At 43.9% G+C, this 18846-nt stretch overlaps 1 protein-coding gene across 3 annotated transcripts in view; it reads left to right on the top strand.

Moving 5' to 3' along the window:
* The window catches only part of kirrel1a (kirre like nephrin family adhesion molecule 1a), a 37945-nt gene that overhangs the window by 16094 nt on the left and 3005 nt on the right, over positions 1 to 18846 (top strand). Inside the window, exons 3-14 of one of the 3 annotated variants that reach the window (XM_021577967.3) lie at positions 3524 to 3673; positions 3827 to 3984; positions 4144 to 4294; positions 4571 to 4676; positions 4901 to 5049; positions 7643 to 7770; positions 12608 to 12734; positions 13128 to 13228; positions 14915 to 15131; positions 15466 to 15573; positions 16391 to 16518; positions 16936 to 17013. In XM_021577967.3, the coding sequence (XP_021433642.3) occupies positions 3524 to 3673; positions 3827 to 3984; positions 4144 to 4294; positions 4571 to 4676; positions 4901 to 5049; positions 7643 to 7770; positions 12608 to 12734; positions 13128 to 13228; positions 14915 to 15131; positions 15466 to 15573; positions 16391 to 16518; positions 16936 to 17013 (1601 nt within the window). The other 2 variants (XM_021577966.3, XM_090214639.1) reach the window with 2 other exon arrangements.

Consider the following 18846-nt stretch of genomic DNA (forward strand, 5'->3'; position numbering starts at 1 on the left):
ATTTTGATAATTAGCGGGTGTCGACCTAATTCTGCTCTGCATGCATTCTTTGATGTGCACAGTGGATGTTTTTGCAGAATTCTGCATGCTGATTTAAAATGTTGTGTTTGTCCCATTTTGTGGATTCTTGGCTGGTGAGCGGACCCCAGACCTCACAACCATAAAGGGCAATGGGTTCTATAACTGATTCAAGTATTTCTTGCCAGATCCTAATTGGGATGTCGAATTTTATGTTCCTTTTGATGGCAAAGAAGGCCCTTCTTGCCTTGTCTCTGAGGTCGTTCACAGCTTTGTGGAAGTTACCTGTGGTGCTGATGTTTAGGCCGAGTTATGTATCGTTTTTTGTGTGCTCTCGGGCAACAGTGTCTAGATGGAATTTGTATTTGTGGTCCTGGCGCTCTCTCTATCTATCCATCTCTCTATACCTATATCTCTGTGTTATACACATTAACTACTCATGGTGGGATTTTGGTAACGTACAGAAACTCAAGTCCTTTTGTTCACATAACCTAGAACTACCTCACAATCAAATGTCGACCCCATTACCTCCCTAGAGAATTTTCTTTGGTTAGCGTCACAGCCGTTTATATTCCACCTCAAGACGATACCCCGATGGCTCTCAGGGAACTACACTGGACCTTGTGCAAATTGGAAATGGCCAATATGAGGCTGTATTTATTATAGCTTGGGACTAAAGCAAATCTAAGGAAAACACTACCGAAGTTCTATCAACACATCGCCTGCAGTACTCACACTTCAAAAACTCTCAACCATTGTTACTCTCCCTTCCGAGATAGCTACAAGGCCCTCCCCCACCCTTCCTTCTGCAAATCAGAGCACGACTCCATTTTTGCTTCTCCCTTCCTATAAGCAGAAACTCAAACAGGAAGTATCCATGCTAAGGTCTATTCAGTGCTGGTCTGACCAATCGGAATCCATGCTTCAAGACGTGTTTTGATCACGCGGACTAGGATATGTTTCGGGTTGCCTCTGAGAATAACATTGACGTATGCGCTGACACAGTGACTGAGTTCATCAGGAAGTGTATAGGGGATTTTGTTCCCACTGTGACGGTTTAAACCTATCCAAACCCCAAAATGTGGATAGATGGCAGCATTCGTTCCAAACTGAAAGCGCAAACCACCACATTTAACCACGGCAAGGTGACTGGGAATGTGATCGAATACAAACAGTCTAGTTATGCCCTCTGAAAGGCAATCAAACAGGCAAAACATCAGTACAGAGACAAAGTCATTCAAAGGCTCAGTCATGAGACGTACAGTATGTGGCAGGGACTCCAGACAATCACGGATTATAAAGGGAAAGCCAGCCACGTCCCGGACACAGAAGTCTGGCTTCCGGACAAGCTTAACATCTTCTTCACCCGCTTTGAGGATATTACAGTGCCGCCAACAAGGGCCTCTCCCAAGGACTGTGAGCTCTCATTCTCCGACGTGAGTCAGACATTTAAGCGTGTTAACCCTCGCAATGCTGCCGGCCAGGACTGCATCTCTAGCCGCGTACTCAGAGCATGCGCAGACCAGCTGGCTTACGGACGTATTCAATCTCTCCCTATCCCAGTCCTCTGTCCCTATCTTGCTTCAAGATGTCCACCTGTCCCTGTACCCAAGAAAGCAAAGGTAACTGAATTAAATGACTATAAATGACTATAAATGACACTTCTGTCATGAAGAACTTTGAGAGACTAGTTAAGGATCATATCACCTCCACCTTACTCGACATCCTAGACCCACTTCGATATGCATACCTCCCCAATAGATCCACGGATGATGCAATCGGCATCACACTGCACACTGCCCTATCCCATCTGGACAAGATGAATACCTATGTAACAACGCTGTTCATTGACTACAGCTCAGCCTTCAACACCATAATACCCTCCTGGCTCCCCAGTGGGTGGACCCGGCTCCCAAGCGGGTGGGCCTATGCCCTCCCAGGCCCACCCATGGCTGCACCCCTGCCCAGTCATGTGAAATCTAATGAATTTATTTTAATTGACTGATTTTCTTAAATGAACTGTAACTCAGTAAAATTGTTGAAATTGTTGCATGTTGCATTTATACTTTGTTCAGTATAAATATACTGTATATTTATAATATGGACCCCGACATTGCTTGTCTTAATATTTCTATATTTCGTCATTCCATTTAGATTTTACTTTTAGATTTGTGTGCATTGTTGTGAATGTGATACTACTGCACTGTTGGAGCTAGGAACACGAGTATTTCACAAGCACATCTGCTAAATATGTGTATGCGACCAATAACATTTAATTTTATTTCATATTCTCTCTCTCCTACTTGTACAATAAAGGCTTGTTATTCTGTCTTTCATGCCACACTTCTGCCCTCTTTCCTCTCTCTTTATTTGCAGCCTTCTCTCCCTGCTTGATTGCCTGTTCCTCCCTCTCTCTCCCTCTCTCTTCTGTTCATGCTCAACCCCTCTATCATTCTCCCTCCCTCTCTCCCCCCTCTGCCACTCTCTTCCTCTCCTTCACACTCTCCTCTCTCTTTGCCTCTGCTCTCTCTCAAACCCTCTCTCATTCTTTCTCTCCCTCCCTCCTTTCCTCTGCTGCTTTCTCCCCTCGTCCTGTTCGTCTGTCCCCTCACCCTTCCCCTCTCTCTCTCTCGCTCTCTCTCCCTCTCTCCGTCTCTTTTAATCACATTGTTACTGTAATGGTTCAGTGCTTCAAGCCAAAGCTTTTAAATAGAAACATGTGAATGAACACTGGTTCCCTTATACACACGCTCCCTCTCCCTGCCTCTCTCCCTCGCTCTCTCGCCCTCTCCCTGCCTCTCTCCCTCGCTCTCTTGCCCTCACCCTGCCTCTCTCCCTCGCTCCCTCTCTCGCTCTCTCCCTGCTTCGCTCCCTCGCTCCTTCTCCATTTTAGTCATTTAGCAGACCCTCTTACCCTCGCTCTCTCTCCCTCTCCCTTTATTTCTCCCTTTCATACGCTTTCGCTCGTTTGACATTTCACATGCTAATACACCCATAGACAACGCACAGACACACATGCAATGCCACGTACAAGGACACACAAGGTTAGGGAGGGCAAGCTAATTTGAGGCCTACAGTACATGCTACAGTGACAGAGAGATTCAGATGGAATTTATGTATAGGAGAGAGGACATGAAATCTGCACCAGCATTTCTGTCCGTTTGGAGTCCTCTAAAATGTCATTGTCATAAAGGCATGCATTTCTTCCCTGTCTGGAGAAAGAGAGCATGGCTGCCATCTACTGGGGAGAATGTATGGCACCACTGGAACTGTGAAAGACAGCGAGAGAGAGCGAGTGAGAAAGAGAGAGCGACAGACAGGGAGAGATGTAAACATGTGCATGGTTGTGTGCATTTGCATTAGGGATTATGCACAGGTGTTTTTGGTTAGCTATTATTACATCCAATACATTCCAAACAAGCCTTTCCCTCCCATTTATCATTCAACCAGCCTCCACTGGTTGTCCCTACATGTCTGACTCTCTCTCCCTCCCCCCCCCCCCCAGCTTGGCCGAGGTACCGTGTGATGAGGGTGCAGGAGCTGGGCCAGTATAACCTGGAGATCATCTCAGCTGAGCTGTCTGATGACTCCCTGTACGAGTGTCAGGCCCCAGACGCTGCGCTACGTTCTAGAAGAGCCAAACTCACTGTCCTCAGTAAGATACAGCAAATGTGTGTGTGTGTATGTACCTCCCGTATGCGTATGTGTGTGTGTGCGTGTGTGTGTGTGTGTGTGTGTGTGCGTGCGTGCGTGCGTGCGTGCGTGCGTGCGTGTGCGTGCGCGCGTAACCCCCCTGCCCGGTGTCCAGTCCCTCCAGATGACCCAGTGATCGACGGGGCCCCTGAGGTGCTGTTGAATGCAGGCGACCACTATAACCTGAGTTGTGTGTCCCGTGGGGCCAAGCCCCCTGCCATGATAGAGTGGCAAAAAGACGGGCTCCCCGTAGACGGAGCAGTCAGCACCACCGTGAGTCAATTAAAAATGCATCTACACATACATGCACCTTGTATTACAACACAAACACAGACACACACTCAATCATGTTTCACCTATACTCTTTCTCATCCTTCTATTGGCTGTCTTGTCTTCCTTCTTCTTCTCTCTTCTCTCTTGTCTCTCCATCAGGAGGTGCTCCCAGACAGGAAGAGGGTGACGACCCACAGCTTCCTGCCCATCCACCCAGTGGACACAGACACAGGGAGGAACTACAGCTGTGTGGCCAGCAACCTGGCTATCCCCACTGGCAAACACACCACCGTCACCCTCAACGTACACCGTAAGTCACCCTCAACGTACACCGCAGCGACTTGTTCACAACCATCCCTTTAGCTTGACACATATTCACTATTTACTGTACGACTGAATATCTGAGCTTATTTAAGGACAACAGTGTCTAGTGACAACCAGGAAGTACACTTAGATCACTGTCCAGGAACCTTGAGGGGGTTCTCTCTTTTTCCGTCGGCTCTCTCTGCTCTCCCACCACTCCCTCCTTCTCTTTATAATTTGCTTGTATCGGAGTGACTTAGAGATTCCCTGCCCTCTCCCCCAGACCCCCCCATGGTGACCCTGTCCATCGAGCCCCGCTCCGTCTTAGAGGGGGACAGAGTCACCTTCACCTGCGCCGCCTCCGCCAACCCTCCTATCATGGGATACATGTATGTACTGTATACCTCCGTCAACTTCTATAGATCTGTTGATCTTTCTGTCTATCTATATGTCCACCTGTCTCTCTAGCCGTGCATTAATCTACCTGGATCGTTGTGTTTATCTGGGTTTCATGTGTTTTTCCTTGTGAGCAAGTGTTTGGCCAATGCGGGAATCAAACCCACAGCTCTGGCAGTGCATGTTTATTCATACATTCATGTGTGTTCTTTCTCAGGTGGGCTAAGGGTGGAGTGATCTTGCAGGGGGCCAGAGAGAGTGTGTTCACCACCAAGGCGGACCACTCCTTCTTCACGGAGCCTGTGTCCTGCTCAGTGTTCAATGCTGTGGGTAAAACCAACGTCAGCATCCTGGTCGATGTACACTGTGAGTCTCTGAACCGCCATGGCTGGCAAATACTCTGTCAGGGGTGAAAGTGATGTGGTGCGGTCCGGTACGGCGTCCCGGTAAAATAAATAGTGGGGGTACGCCGTATCGGTAACATTTCAAGGAAACTGTAGGCTATTACACCATTGTTTATCATTAGGCTACCGCATGTCAGAGGCATGAAAAATGAGCGAATGGACTTGAAAACGAGTGGTATAGCCTACGCTCCTAAATGCGATATGGTTGGACGAGAACACTGACGTTTTGCCAAGGCAGAGATGAATGGCCGACACCGAGCTTGCGGGCGGACAGCAGTGGATGCATCAATTCTGGATTAATGACAATTGCCAAAATGTCTTTACTCTTTGTGGTGTTTTACGTAAAAAAAGATGTCTCTTTCCATTCACCACTGTTTGAAGACTGGAAATATGTTGCGAGTGTGTGAACTTGCGCAGGTAGACTAGTAAAGGAGCCCACTAAAGGAGCCTACTAAAGGAGCCCACTAAAGGAGCCTACTAAAGGAGCCCACTAAAGGAGCCCACTAAAGGAGCCCACTAAAGGAGCCCTTTGAAGTGATCGTTTGACAATCAGATGAAAACATAATGACTGGTTGTGTTTATGCCACAACAAAAGGTAATACATTTTGAAAGTTACAGTGCCTTGCGAAAGTATTCGACCCCCTTGAACTTTGCGACCTTTTGCCACATTTCAGGCTTCAAACATAAAGATATAAAACTGTATTTTTTTGTGAAGAATCAACAACAAGTGGGACACAATCATGAAGTGGAACGACATTTATTGAATATTTCAAACTTTTTTAACAAATCAAAAACTGAAAAATTGGGCGTGCAAAATTATTCAGCCCCCTTAAGTTAATACTTTGTAGCGCCACCTTTTGCTGCGATTACAGCTGTAAGTCGCTTGGGGTATGTCTCTATCAGTTTTGCACATCGAGAGACTGAAATTTTTTCCCATTCCTCCTTGCAAAACAGCTCGAGCTCAGTGAGGTTGGATGGAGAGCATTTGTGAACAGCAGTTCTCAGTTCTTTCCACAGATTCTCGATTGGATTCAGGTCTGGACTTTGACTTGGCCATTCTAACACCTGGATATGTTTATTTTTGAACCATTCCATTGTAGATTTTGCTTTATGTTTTGGATCATTGTCTTGTTGGAAGACAAATCTCCGTCCTAGTCTCAGGTCTTTTGCAGACTCCATCAGGTTTTCTTCCAGAATGGTCCTGTATTTGGCTCCATCCATCTTCCCATCAATTGTAACCATCTTCCATGTCCCTGCTGAAGAAAAGCATGCCCAAACCATGATGCTGCCACCACCATGTTTGACAGTGGGGATGATATGTTCAGGGTGATGAGCTGTGTTGCTTTTACGCCAAACATAACGTTTTGCATTGTTGCCAAAAAGTTCAATTTTGGTTTCATCTGACCAGAGCACCTTCTTCCACATGTTTGGTGTGTCTCCCAGGTGGCTTGTGGCAAACTTTAAACAACACTTTTTTATGGATATCTTTAAGAAATGGCTTTCTTCTTGCCACTCTTCCATAAAGGCCAGATTTGTGCAATATACGACTGATTGTTGTCCTATGGACAGAGTCTCCCACCTCAGCTGTAGATCTCTGCAGTTCATCCAGAGTGATCATGGGCCTCTTGGCTGCATCTCTGATCAGTCTTCTCCTTGTATGAGCTGAAAGTTTAGAGGGACGGCCAGGTCTTGGTAGATTTGCAGTGGTCTGATACTCTTTCAATTTCAATATTATCGCTTGCACAGTGCTCCTTGGGATGTTTAAAGCTTGGGAAATCTTTTTGTATCCAAATACGGCTTTAAACTTCTTCACAACAGTATCTCGGACCTGCCTGGTGTGTTCCTTGTTCTTCTTGATGCTCTCTGCGCTTTTAACGGACCTCTGAGACTATCACAGTGCAGGTGCATTTATACGGAGACTTGATTACACACAGGTGGATTGTATTTATCATCATTAGTCATTTAGGTCAACATTGGATCATTCAGAGATCCTCACTGAACTTCTGGAGAGAGTTTGCTGCACTGAAAGTAAAGGGGCTGAATAATTTTGCACGCCCAATTTTTCAGTTTTTGATTTGTTAAAAAAGTTTGAAATATCCAATAAATGTCGTTCCACTTCATGATTGTGTCCCACTTGTTGTTGATTCTTCACAAAAAATACAGTTTTATATCTTTATGTTTGAAGCCTGAAATGTGGCAAAAGGTCGCAAAGTTCAAGGGGGCCGAATACTTTCGCAAGGCACTGTACATGACAAACCTTTACGACTAGGCACACAGAGATCCTGTTGAATTAATAGGGATTCTATATGTAATTCCATGATTAAGCGCGTGCACACACAGGATGTCCTTATCGTTAAGAAATTACATCTACTTTCACCCCTGACTCGATCTCAATCTCCCCTCATACTGTACCTCTCCTAAACCTAATCATCTATACCCTCTCTCTTGATATCTCGCTTTCTCCCTGTAGCAAGTCGGTTTTGTATTGTATTTGAATTTGTTATCTTAGCCGACTTGGTTAAGTAAAGGCGAATGTTCTCTCTCTCTCTTTCCAGTTGGTCCTATCCTGGTAGTGGAGCCTAGGCCAGTGACCGTGGACATAGACTCTGATGTCACTCTGAACTGCAAATGGGCTGGCAACCCTCCTCTCACCCTCACCTGGACGAAGAAGGGCTCCAACATGGTGAGAACCAGCTCGCTCTCTCTCCTCCTTTTTCTCCCCAATTTTGTGATATTAAATTGCGATTTTGTCTCATCGTTGCAACTCTCCAACGGGCTTGGGAGAGGCAAAGGTCGAGTCACGCGTCCTCCGAAACATGACCCTCCAAACCGTGCTCCTGACACCTGCCCGCTTAACCCAGAAGCCAGCCGTAATAATGTGTCGGAGAAAACACTGTTCAACTGCTGATTGAGGTCAACCTGCAGGTGCCCGGCCCCCCACAAGGAGTCGATAGAGCACGATGAGCCAAGTAAAACCCGCCCCCTGCCACACAATGGGACTCGCGGTCATGCAGTGCCTTGGGCCGCTGCGCCACTCAGGAGGCCCCACTTTCCACCTTTCTTTTGCTGTCTGTATCTTTATCGTCTCCCTCTCTTCTATCCTTTGTCTCTCTATTATTTATGTTCTGTTCTGTTCATCTCTCTCTTTCTCATGGCTTTTTCCTGATTCCCCCGCTTCTCTCCTCCATCTGTCTCTCTCTCACTTCTTCACTTTTCTCTCTCTATTTTATTCTATTTTTCATTCCTTCAGTGTCCATTTCTCTCTCCCATCCTAATCTCTTTCTATCTTTTTATAGTCCCCCTCTCTATTTTATCCCGTCCTTCTTCACCTCTGCCTGTTTTTCGCGCAGGTTGACGTTTATTGTCATGAATCTTGCCTTGGAGGCAGAACTGAGCAATTTCCGCAAGATGGGCCAGCTGCAAAGTAAAAAATGTCTATATCGTAAAATTCATGGGGGGGAAATGCGCTTTTTGGTTTTGCTTTAAAGTTAAGGTTAGGCTAGCCTCGTCCCGAAACAGGCTTCCCTTAAATAGGGAGCCTGGGCGGGAAGTCTGGGGAAGTTCCATGGAGGAAATCAGCTAACGCGGTGTCGGAACCCGGTGTAAATCAGTGACGCCGCGCAACACGCCATACCAATCAAATGCCTTGTTTGGGCGGAGCTCCAAAGGTGCCCCCCAGATTAGTGCTGTAGGGGCAACACTGCGTGAGGACAAAACATTTAAACTAACAAAACATTTTAGAATGTTTGCAGCACTCTGGTTTTCACAGCATTTCAATGTTATTTGGAGATGAGCTAAAGCTGCAGCAAAAGGGGAGAAATTGTCTACAACACTGACCATATCCATGTTTTTAATTTTGAAGTTTCTGAAGTGATATGTGTCTGTAAAGGCTAGCATAAGGGACAAGATGTAGCTAGCCACAATGAGGTTCATTTTTTCTAAAAGTCAGCTAACCTTGTAAGCTACCTAGATATAACTAACTTCTCTGGCGATTATAAAGCCAGCAAAATGTTCATAAAAACAGCATATTGTTGACCTAAAAGGTTAGCCCAGTCGCTAGCTTATGCAGGGTCAGTGATACATAGAGCCACCATGTACTGTCTATCCATGGGGGAACACTGCAATCAATTTGCAAGCAACATTGCTAAAATGAAAGAAATAAAAGAACATCCTACTGTAGGTCTATGTTGGTGATGCCTGCCATGTGATAAGCTGCCAAGTGGATTCACATAGCTGATATACTGAGAGAGTGACAATCAAATAAAACAGATTGGAGAGCTTTCGACTAGACAAAAAGGAAATGTTCATTTGAGTATACAACACAGAAACAGAGACACATTAGAGAAAGAACCCCTCTTTATAGCAGGATTTTGATAATATGAGGAACCTTTTATTGCAGTGGTCTAAATCAGGGTCACACAGAGGGATGATTCTTGGTAGTCTTAAACAAATCTACGTTGAAACAAAAGTATACACCTCACACAGATGGTTATGGGCTTTTAAAAAAGGAGACACCTGTATCATGTCAGATATAGAGTTGAAGTATATTCAATTTTGAGTTTGCATACCAATATTCCTCTTGAGATACTGTACATCACAGACGACTGAAATGTAACAAAACTGTTTGACAATAATTGTGAAATTATTTAAAATATTAATATCATTCCACTCATGAGGTCAAAGAGGACACTTTTGGTAATTGACTGCAGGAAAGGGCAACTTAACATTGACACTAGTTCATTTAGAAAATGTTGTTTAAATTGTTAAACAAGTTTAAACACTTCACTTCAAAGAATCAACACTTCAACATGTACAAATAAGATAACTCGTATGTAAAGATTAGGCACCTTAGTCTAAACAACAATAGATAATTGAGTAGTAACAAGTATTTTATAATTACTAAAGCATCATTTCAGGTGAACACAAAAAACACCATACCAGCTATGGATACCTTGCTCCACTGATCCTTGATCTACTGGGTGAGCGGACTTCTATTCCAGCCCAGAATCAGGTGGGTTATTGCTGGGCTGTAACAGAACCCTGCTCACCCAGCAGACCTCCAGCAGGGTTGTCCTGCTCCAATTGTAATAGGTTTATACATTGTGTGTGATGTTTAACTGTATTTTTGGATACAACATTTTCCAACATAGGTAGGCCTACGCATACAGTGCCTTTGGAAAGTATTCAGACCCCTTGACTTTTTCCACATGTTGTTACATTACAGCCTTATTGTAAAAAAAAATAAAAAATAACTCAGCAATCTACATACAATACCCCATGACAAAGCAAAAACAGGTTTTTAGACATTTTTGCAAAATTTCATAAACAGAAATACCTTATTTACATAATTATTCAGACCCTTTGCTGTGAGATTGACATTTAACTCGGGTACATCCTGTTTCCATTGATCATCCTTGAGATGTTTCTACAACTTGACTTTAGTCCACCTGTGGTAAATTCAATTGATTGGACATGATTTGGAAAAGCACACACCCATCTATATAATGTCCCACAGTTGACAGTGCACGTCAGAGCAAAGACCAAGCAATGAGGTCGAAGGAATTGTCCGTAGAAAGGATTGTGTTGAGTCACAGATCTGAGAAAGGGTACCAAAAAATGTCTACACATTGAAGGTCCCCAAGAATACAGTGGCCTCCATCATTCTTAAATGGAAGAAGTTTGAAACCACAAAGACTCTTCCTAGAGCTGGCCGCAGAGCCAAACATGAACCCGATGGTCACTCTGACACAGCTCTAGAGTTCCTCTGTGGAGATGGGTGTACCTTCCAGAAGGACAACTATCTCTGCAGCACTTTATGGTAGAGTGGCCAGACAGAAGCCACTCATTAGTAAAATGCACATGACAACCTGCTTGGAGTTTGCCAAAAGGCACCTGAAGGACACCAGACCATGAGAAACAAGGTTCTCTGGTCTGATGAAACCTAGACTGAACTCTTTGGCCTGAATGCCAAGCGTCACGTCTGGAGGAAACCTGGCACCATCCCTACGGTGAAGCATGGTGGTGGCAGCATCATGCTGTGGGGATGTTTTTCAGCAGCAAGGACTACTTATGTTAATGTGATATTTCATTTTGTTAAAAAAAAATGATTAGCAAAAATCCCAACCAGTTTTTCCTTTGTCATTACAGGGTATTGTGTGTAGATTGATGAGGTAAAAAAATTATATTTGAATTTTAGAATAAGGCTGTAACAAAATGTTGAACAAGTCAAGGGGTCTGAATACTATCCAAAGGCACTGTATAATCCATGGCATATAGGATATACCCTTAAGTCTCGTAGGAGTTTCATTGGGATCTTTCTCTTCATCTACAAACAGGCTTTCAAAGCTTCCTGAGGATAGAAAACATCACAAAGAAACAGGCTTCATTATACTCAAATTTGACAGCACTAAATATGATGTTGCTATTATCTCCCTGTCCTCAAAGTTTAACCTTCTGGGGACTGGAACCAGAGAATCTTTTCACAATGTCCTCTCAAAGTTACCTGCACTATCCAGTAAGTAGCCTACACTCTCCCTTTACTGACAGCTGGAGCTGCAATTTCACCCTCTTCCGTGGCTGTTATCTACAAATGCATTTGGATTTTTAATTTAGAATAATTACATAAAGATTGCTAGTTATAGGAAGTTAGGTAGCTGATGACATTTAATTGACAAAACTCAACAGTGTGTAACGTTAGCTAGCAAGCAGCTCAGTTGAGTTGGCCTAGTGTAGCTAGCTAGCTAATATTATGTTGTTTTTCTTTTACATTTAAAAAAAAATGTATTTACTTACTTGAAAAGGTTCTGGCACTGCCTCCGTTTCTGGGGTCCTTACAAAAACAAAAATAGTTATATTTTCAGTGGTAGCAAAGCGCAGCCAGCAGCCATGTGGATGAATGGAAAAAAATCTGTCACCAGAGCGGTTTAGAACGTCCTGTGAGTGACGTTTAACTTTACCAGCATAGTCCAATTTCAATACCTATAAATCACACACTGTCAGCCGCACTTGATAACTTGAAAACTAGCACTTAAAGCCAACATGGGCAACCACTACCCGGACGGAACACAGGGACGCACATAACACACAGCACCCCTTCTACGGGCGTGTGGGGGGATTCTTGAAAAGCAACATCCAATCAAAAAGTGTTTGCAATACAAAATTCTCCAGACCTCCAAGGGGGGTGTGACAACAATGTGATTTTGTAGGTATGGCAACACAAGACTAGGGTTAGGTATTACGGTTAGCAGTGTAGTTAAGGTTAGGGTTAGGTTTGACTTTGTGGCTGTGCCAGCTAGTAACCACTCTGCAGAGCTGCCTCCAGTACGTGAGTCATCCCAATAAATGCCAATCTGCGTTTTTATCTCTCATTTCTTCTTTCTCAAGTCTTCCTCTTTTATCATGTTTTGCCCCTGAAGGAAAGTAGAATGATGTCAGGCCACATCATCTCACTCCCCTTTTCTTTTGTTCATCTCTCTCTCTCTGCTTGTCCCTGATTCCCTCTATCTCTCCATCCCTTACAGGTCCTTAGTAATAACAACCAGCTGTTCCTGAAGTCAGTGAGCCAGGCGGACGCTGGGCAGTATGTGTGTAAGGCCATCGTCCCCAGGATCGGAGTGGGAGAGACAGAGGTCACTCTCACTGTCAACGGTACGTAACACCAAAGGTCACACACAACAGTACCCTTTCAGAAAAAAAGGGTTCCATAAGTACTATTAAGCAGTAAGGCCAGAGAGGGGTGTGGTATACGGCCAATATACCATGGCTAAGGGCTGTTCTTATGCACAGAGCACCTGGACACAGCCCTTAGCTGTGGTATATTTGGCCATATACCACAAACCCCGAGGTGCCTTATTGCTATTATATACTGGTTACCAATGTAATTAGACCAGTAAAAATAAGTGTTTTGTCATACCCGTGGTCTGATATACAGTATCACAGCCGACAGCCAATCAGCATTCAGGGCTCGAACCACCCAGTTTATAATATGGAATATCCACTCCCTCACACTTTCTCTCTCTTTCTCTCTCTCTTTCTATCCAGGTCCCCCCATCATCTCCAGTGAGCCTGTTCAGTATGCAGTGAGGGGGGAGAGAGGAGAGGTCAAGTGCTACATCGCCAGCACACCTCCACCGGACAAGATTGTAAGTGGACAGTGGATACTGTACAAACTCTACTGCAAGCTTCTACATGAACACATTACCACCTGTACATTATCGTCATCGTGAGACTGGCGTAGTCAACACTCTCGCAGCTTTTATGTCTTGTGACGGCCGTCAAAATCCTTCGGAATTGTCCTGAGACCCACCATGTCAACAAACCCAATGTGTCTAGTTGGGGACACTTCTATCGCCTTCACTCCACTTGTCTCTCTGGTCCGGATGCACTCAGACAGATGTCTGTGTCTGAAATGGTACCCTAGTCCCTACATAGTGTACCATATGGTGTACATAGTGTACCACTGTATAGGGAATAGGATGCCATTTTGGATGCAGTCAGCGTGTAGTTGGTCTCGCCCCCCTCTCCTCTCTAAACCTTGTGAGTTTAATTCTCTCTGACGCACCAGGGCGCGTCTCTAATGCAGGGACAGAAAAATAGTTATAAAATATGAAGGACAGGCACAGTTGTCCCTGCAAATTCCTATGCCAGAGGTTCTCGTTTTTCAGAATGAATGGTAGATTACGGGAACACGTGGCCTTGTGCAATTTCAAATAGTCTCTCATGCTTCAGTGTGAATAATAGCTTTTAGTGGCTTGGAAGTGGAGGAAGTGTGTAAGATTCTTACCAACTCTAAAACCACCGCATGTAACTCTAAAGTCCAGGATTAGAGCAATATAGCTGCTTGGAACAGTTGCCGCTGGTAGTGTGTGAATCTCATAATGTGGGCGTTGTAAGTGTGTGTGAATGTTTTGGAATGTATGCGCTTGTTTGTTTACTTTAGTGTGTGTGTGTCTTTGTGTACACTGTACATATGTGTACACAGTGGCAGAACTTGCCTTCCTTTTGCTTAATAATACATAATATCTCTGTTATCTTGCCTTCTTCTTCTTTGGCTTGAGGTCCTCATCCGATGTGCGCTATTTTAGAGGCTGTGACCATCTCTGGTTGTGACAAACGGAGCGGATTCCTTTTTTCTCCCTCTGAATTTTGCCCCAGCTTTTAAACTGTTAGGTCTATAAGCTATTATGATCCCATTCCTGAAATCTTCGACTCGTTCTGTTTCCCTCTACGACACTCCCAAGCTGCGCAGGACATGTCGGAAGGGACTGTGACAGAACCGCAATTGCAAAACAACGCGTGTCTTTTTTTTTCTACACACACAATTTATTACTTGAGGAACTTTCCAATATCTTTCTGATCCATTTCACTCACTTTGTGATGCCAATGAAAATGGTTACACCTTTCCCATGTTTGAGTGATTTGACATCTTTTCTTATTAGCTTCATGAGCATAGAAACTTGATTGCAGTTTGTATCTGTGCTTGATTGGTTAAGAAGGCCATACAATAACAAAATGTATTGGTCGATATTCCCGAAGACAATGTCAGATATAGATATTGTCCCAGAATTGCCACATCAGTGAATCCCTAACTACCTAAAACCAGATATAAAGTATATAGAAATTATAATGGACCTATGGCCTATATTTATTTATACTACCTGAGGCCTCCAAATCACTAAGTCCACCCCTGTGTGTATATTCCTCCATATGTGCATATGCACATCTATGCTTATATGTGTTTGTACATAATGCATGTGTGTGTCAGAGCACATGCAGTATGGTATATGGGTGTGTGTTAATGTGCGCCTGTTTGCCTGCCTGTGTTTCAGGTGTGGGCGTGGAAGGAGAACGTGTGGGAGAAGGAGAAGGGGACTCTGTTGGAGAGGTACACGGTGGAGCAGAGTAAACCTCTGTCTGAGGGAGGGGCTGTCCTCTCCACCCTCACCATCAACAACGTCATGGAGGCTGACTTCCTGTCCACCTACAACTGTACCGCCTGGAACTCCTTCGGACCTGGGACCATGATCATCACCCTGGAAGAGACCGGTATGCCCAGAGACGAACAACATCGTTATATTCAGTAGCATTATATTCATACTCGACCAGACATCCCTCCTCAAAAACAACAACAACAATAATCAGCATGTATTCATGCGTGCTCTATTATAGTGTTTTAGCTGAATTGGCATGTTGTATAAACAGCTAACTGAACCCTATTGCATTGACCTCTCTCCCTCTATCCTTCTTCGCTCTCTCTTATTTCTCTCTCTCTCTCTATTTCTCTCTCTCTCGCCCTCTCTCTCTCTCTCCTCCCTCTCTCTTGCTTTCTCTCTCCTTCTCTATCTCTCTTCCCTCTCTCTCTCTCTATTCCCCCTCTCAGAGGAGGTACCAGTGGGTATAATAGCAGGAGGGACTGTTGGCTGCACCATCCTGCTGTTCCTGTGTTTACTAGTCCTGGTGCTCATCTTCTACCGACAGCGCAAAGGCAGTAAGTGAGAACTCCATCTAGGAAATAGCAAACGTATACACCTGTGAAATACAGTAGCAATCACATACATCTGTAAAATACAAAAGCAATCACATACATCTGTAAAATACAGTAGCAATCACATACATCTGTAAAATACAAAAGCAATCACATACATCTGTAAATAAGGTAGAAAGCACATACAACACCTGTAGAATACAGTAGCAATCACATACACCTGTAAAATACAGTAGCAATCACATACATCTGTAAAATACAGTAGCAAACACATACATCTGTAAAATACAGTAGCAATCACATACATCTGTAAAATACAGTAGCAAACACATACACCTGTAAATAAGGTAGAAAGCACATACAACACCTGTAGAATACAGTAGCAAACACATACAACACCTGTAAAATACAGTAGCAAAAGCATACAACACCTGTAAAATACAGTAGCAAACACATACACCTGTAAAATACAGTAGAAAGCACATACAACACCTGTAAAATACAGTAGCAAACACATACAACACCTGTAAAATACAGTAGCAAAAGCATACACCTGTAAAATACAGTAGCAAACACATACACCTGTAAAATACAGTAGAAAACACATACAAATACATATTTCAGATACCGATGCATTGAAAACATCATACAGTATACACCTGAACTTCCTCAGAATGCAATATATTATTCACATGTTTACACTTACATACATATATTCAAACATATAAAGTACATACACATACTGTATCCAAATCAATATACCCTGACATATATCCAGCAGTATTCAACTGTGTGCTGTGCTGTCGTGTTGTGCTTCCAGGCCGTCGTGGGGTCACGCTGGGTAAACCAGACATCAAGGTAGAGACAATAAACAAGGAGACCCACAGTCTGGAGGAGGACTCCGGCAGCGTTTCCACAGCATCACGCATGGTCAAGGCCATGTACTCGGTGAGTCGCCATCACAACGCTACAGCAGGTTGCCTTGAACTTTGCCTCCTTTGGTTTATGTTACCCCAGTTTCCCATCAGGCGATCACTAAAGTGTTTTTTCAATAATTCCAACGACGCCTCAACTCTGAAGCTATTACTTTACCACTAACAGAAATGCAACAAAAAAACACATTTCTGTCATATCAACTTATGCTGTTCTATCTTTTCAATCACAATACTATATAATAATTTTTTAACACTTAAAGATGACCCTTTTCAACTTAAAATACGATCTGTCACTTTCTCTTCCTTCCCTCTTCTTTTTTTAATTATTCGGTCCCTCCTTATGTTGGATTCCTCCCCTCCTTTGTTGTTTTTTCATTGTTTGATGGTTTAGATTCTGCCCTCTTCTGTGTCCTTCTCTCCCTCCTCTCAGCCCTTTAAAGACGATATAGAACTCAAGCAGGACCTGCGTAGCGATACGCTAGACACTCGCCAGGAGTACGACCTGAAGGTGAGATTATTTGACACACATACAGTGCCTTCAGAAAGTATTCATACACCTTGACGTAATCCACATTTTGTTGTGTTACAGCCTGAATTCAAAATGAATTAAATAAAAAAGTTTGCTTTAAAAAAAAAAAAACATTTTTGCAAGTTTCTTGAAAATGAAATGCAACATCCCTGAGTGAATACTTTGTAGAAGCACATTTGGTGACGGTTACAGCTTTGAGTCATCTTGGGTATGTCTGTATCAGCTTTGCACATCTGGATTTGGGGATATCTCCCATTCTTCTGTGCAGATTTTATCAAGCTCTGTTAAAGTAGATGGGGAGCAGCAGTGAACAGCAATCTTCAAGTTTTTCCCACGGATTTTCAATAGGATTCAAGTCTGGGCTTTAGGCTAGGCCACTCAATGACTTTTAAATTCTTGTTCTGAAGCCATTCAAGCGTTGCTTTGGCTGTATGCTTGGGTTATTGTCCTGTTGGAACATAAATCTTCATCCCAGTCTAAGGTCGTTTGCACTCTGAAGAAGGTTCTCATTAAGGATTTGCCTGTATTTGGCTCCATTCATTGTTCCCTCTATCCTTACCAGTCTCTCAGTCCCTGCTGCTGAAAAGCATCCCCATAGCATGATGCTGCCACCACCATGCTTCACAGCAGGGATGGTGTAAGAAGGGTGATGAGCTGTTTTCTCCAGACATAGCACTTTGCATTCAGGTCAAATAGTTACATTTTTGTCTCATCAGACCACAGAATCTCATTCCTTAAGCTCTCAAGAGTCTCACGTGCCTTTTTGCAAACTCCAGGCGTGCTGTCATGTGCTTTCTTTTCAGGAGTGGCTTCCGTCTGGCCACTCTCCCATAAAGCCCAGATTGGTGAAATGCTGTAGAGACGGCTGTCCTTCTGGCAGGTTCTCCCATTTCATCCAAGGAACTCTGTAGTTGTGTCAGAGTGGTCATTGGGTTCTTGGTCACCTCCATATTTATACATTTTTTCAATTTCTTAATGATGGAGATGACATGCTCTTGGAAACTTTAAACACTCTAGAAATATCATTGCAGTTGCTAGCTGTACTACTAGAGATCCTGGTTTGACTCCAGGCTTTGTCGCAGCCGGCCGTGACCGGGAGGCCCATGGGGCAGCGCACAATTGTCCCAGCGTCGTCCGGGTTAGGGGAGGGTTTGGCCGGCAGGGATGTCCTTGTCCAATCCCGCTCTAGCGACTCCTGTGGCGTGCCGGGCGCATGCACGCTGACAAGGTCGCCAGGTGTACGGTGTTTCCTCCGACACATTGGTGTGGTTGGCTTCCAGGTTAAGTGGGCATTGTGTCATGAAGCAGTGCGACTTGGTTGGGTCGTGTTTCGGAGGACGCACGGCTCTCGACCTTCTTCTCTCACGAGTCCTTGTGGGAGTTGCAGCTAAGATGCAAGACTGTTAATGCCAATTGGATACCACGAAATTGGGGAGAAAAAGGGGTAAAAAAAAAAAACTTTAAAAATGACAAATAAATTAAATTGTTTTCTACCCTTCCCCAGATATATGCCTCATCGCAGTTCTATCGCGAAGATTTACAGACAGTATAGTTTCTGCTCTGACATGCAATTGTGGTGCCTTACAATTGAATTGGCAACAGGTGGACTCCAATCAAGTTGTAGTGACATCTCAATGATGATCAAAGGAAATTGGATGCACCTGAGCTCAATTTGGAGTACCTTATCATAGAAAAGGGGTGTGAATAATTATGTAAATTAGATATTTCTGTATTTAATTTTCAATACATTTGCAAACATTTCTAAAAATATGTTTTCACTTTGTCATTATGGGGTATTGTGTGTCATTATGG

The sequence above is a fragment of the Oncorhynchus mykiss genome, chromosome 21 (genome assembly GCF_057628025.1).
Source record: "Oncorhynchus mykiss isolate SJ-2025 chromosome 21, ASM5762802v1, whole genome shotgun sequence".
Taxonomy (NCBI): Eukaryota; Metazoa; Chordata; class Actinopteri; order Salmoniformes; family Salmonidae; genus Oncorhynchus; species Oncorhynchus mykiss.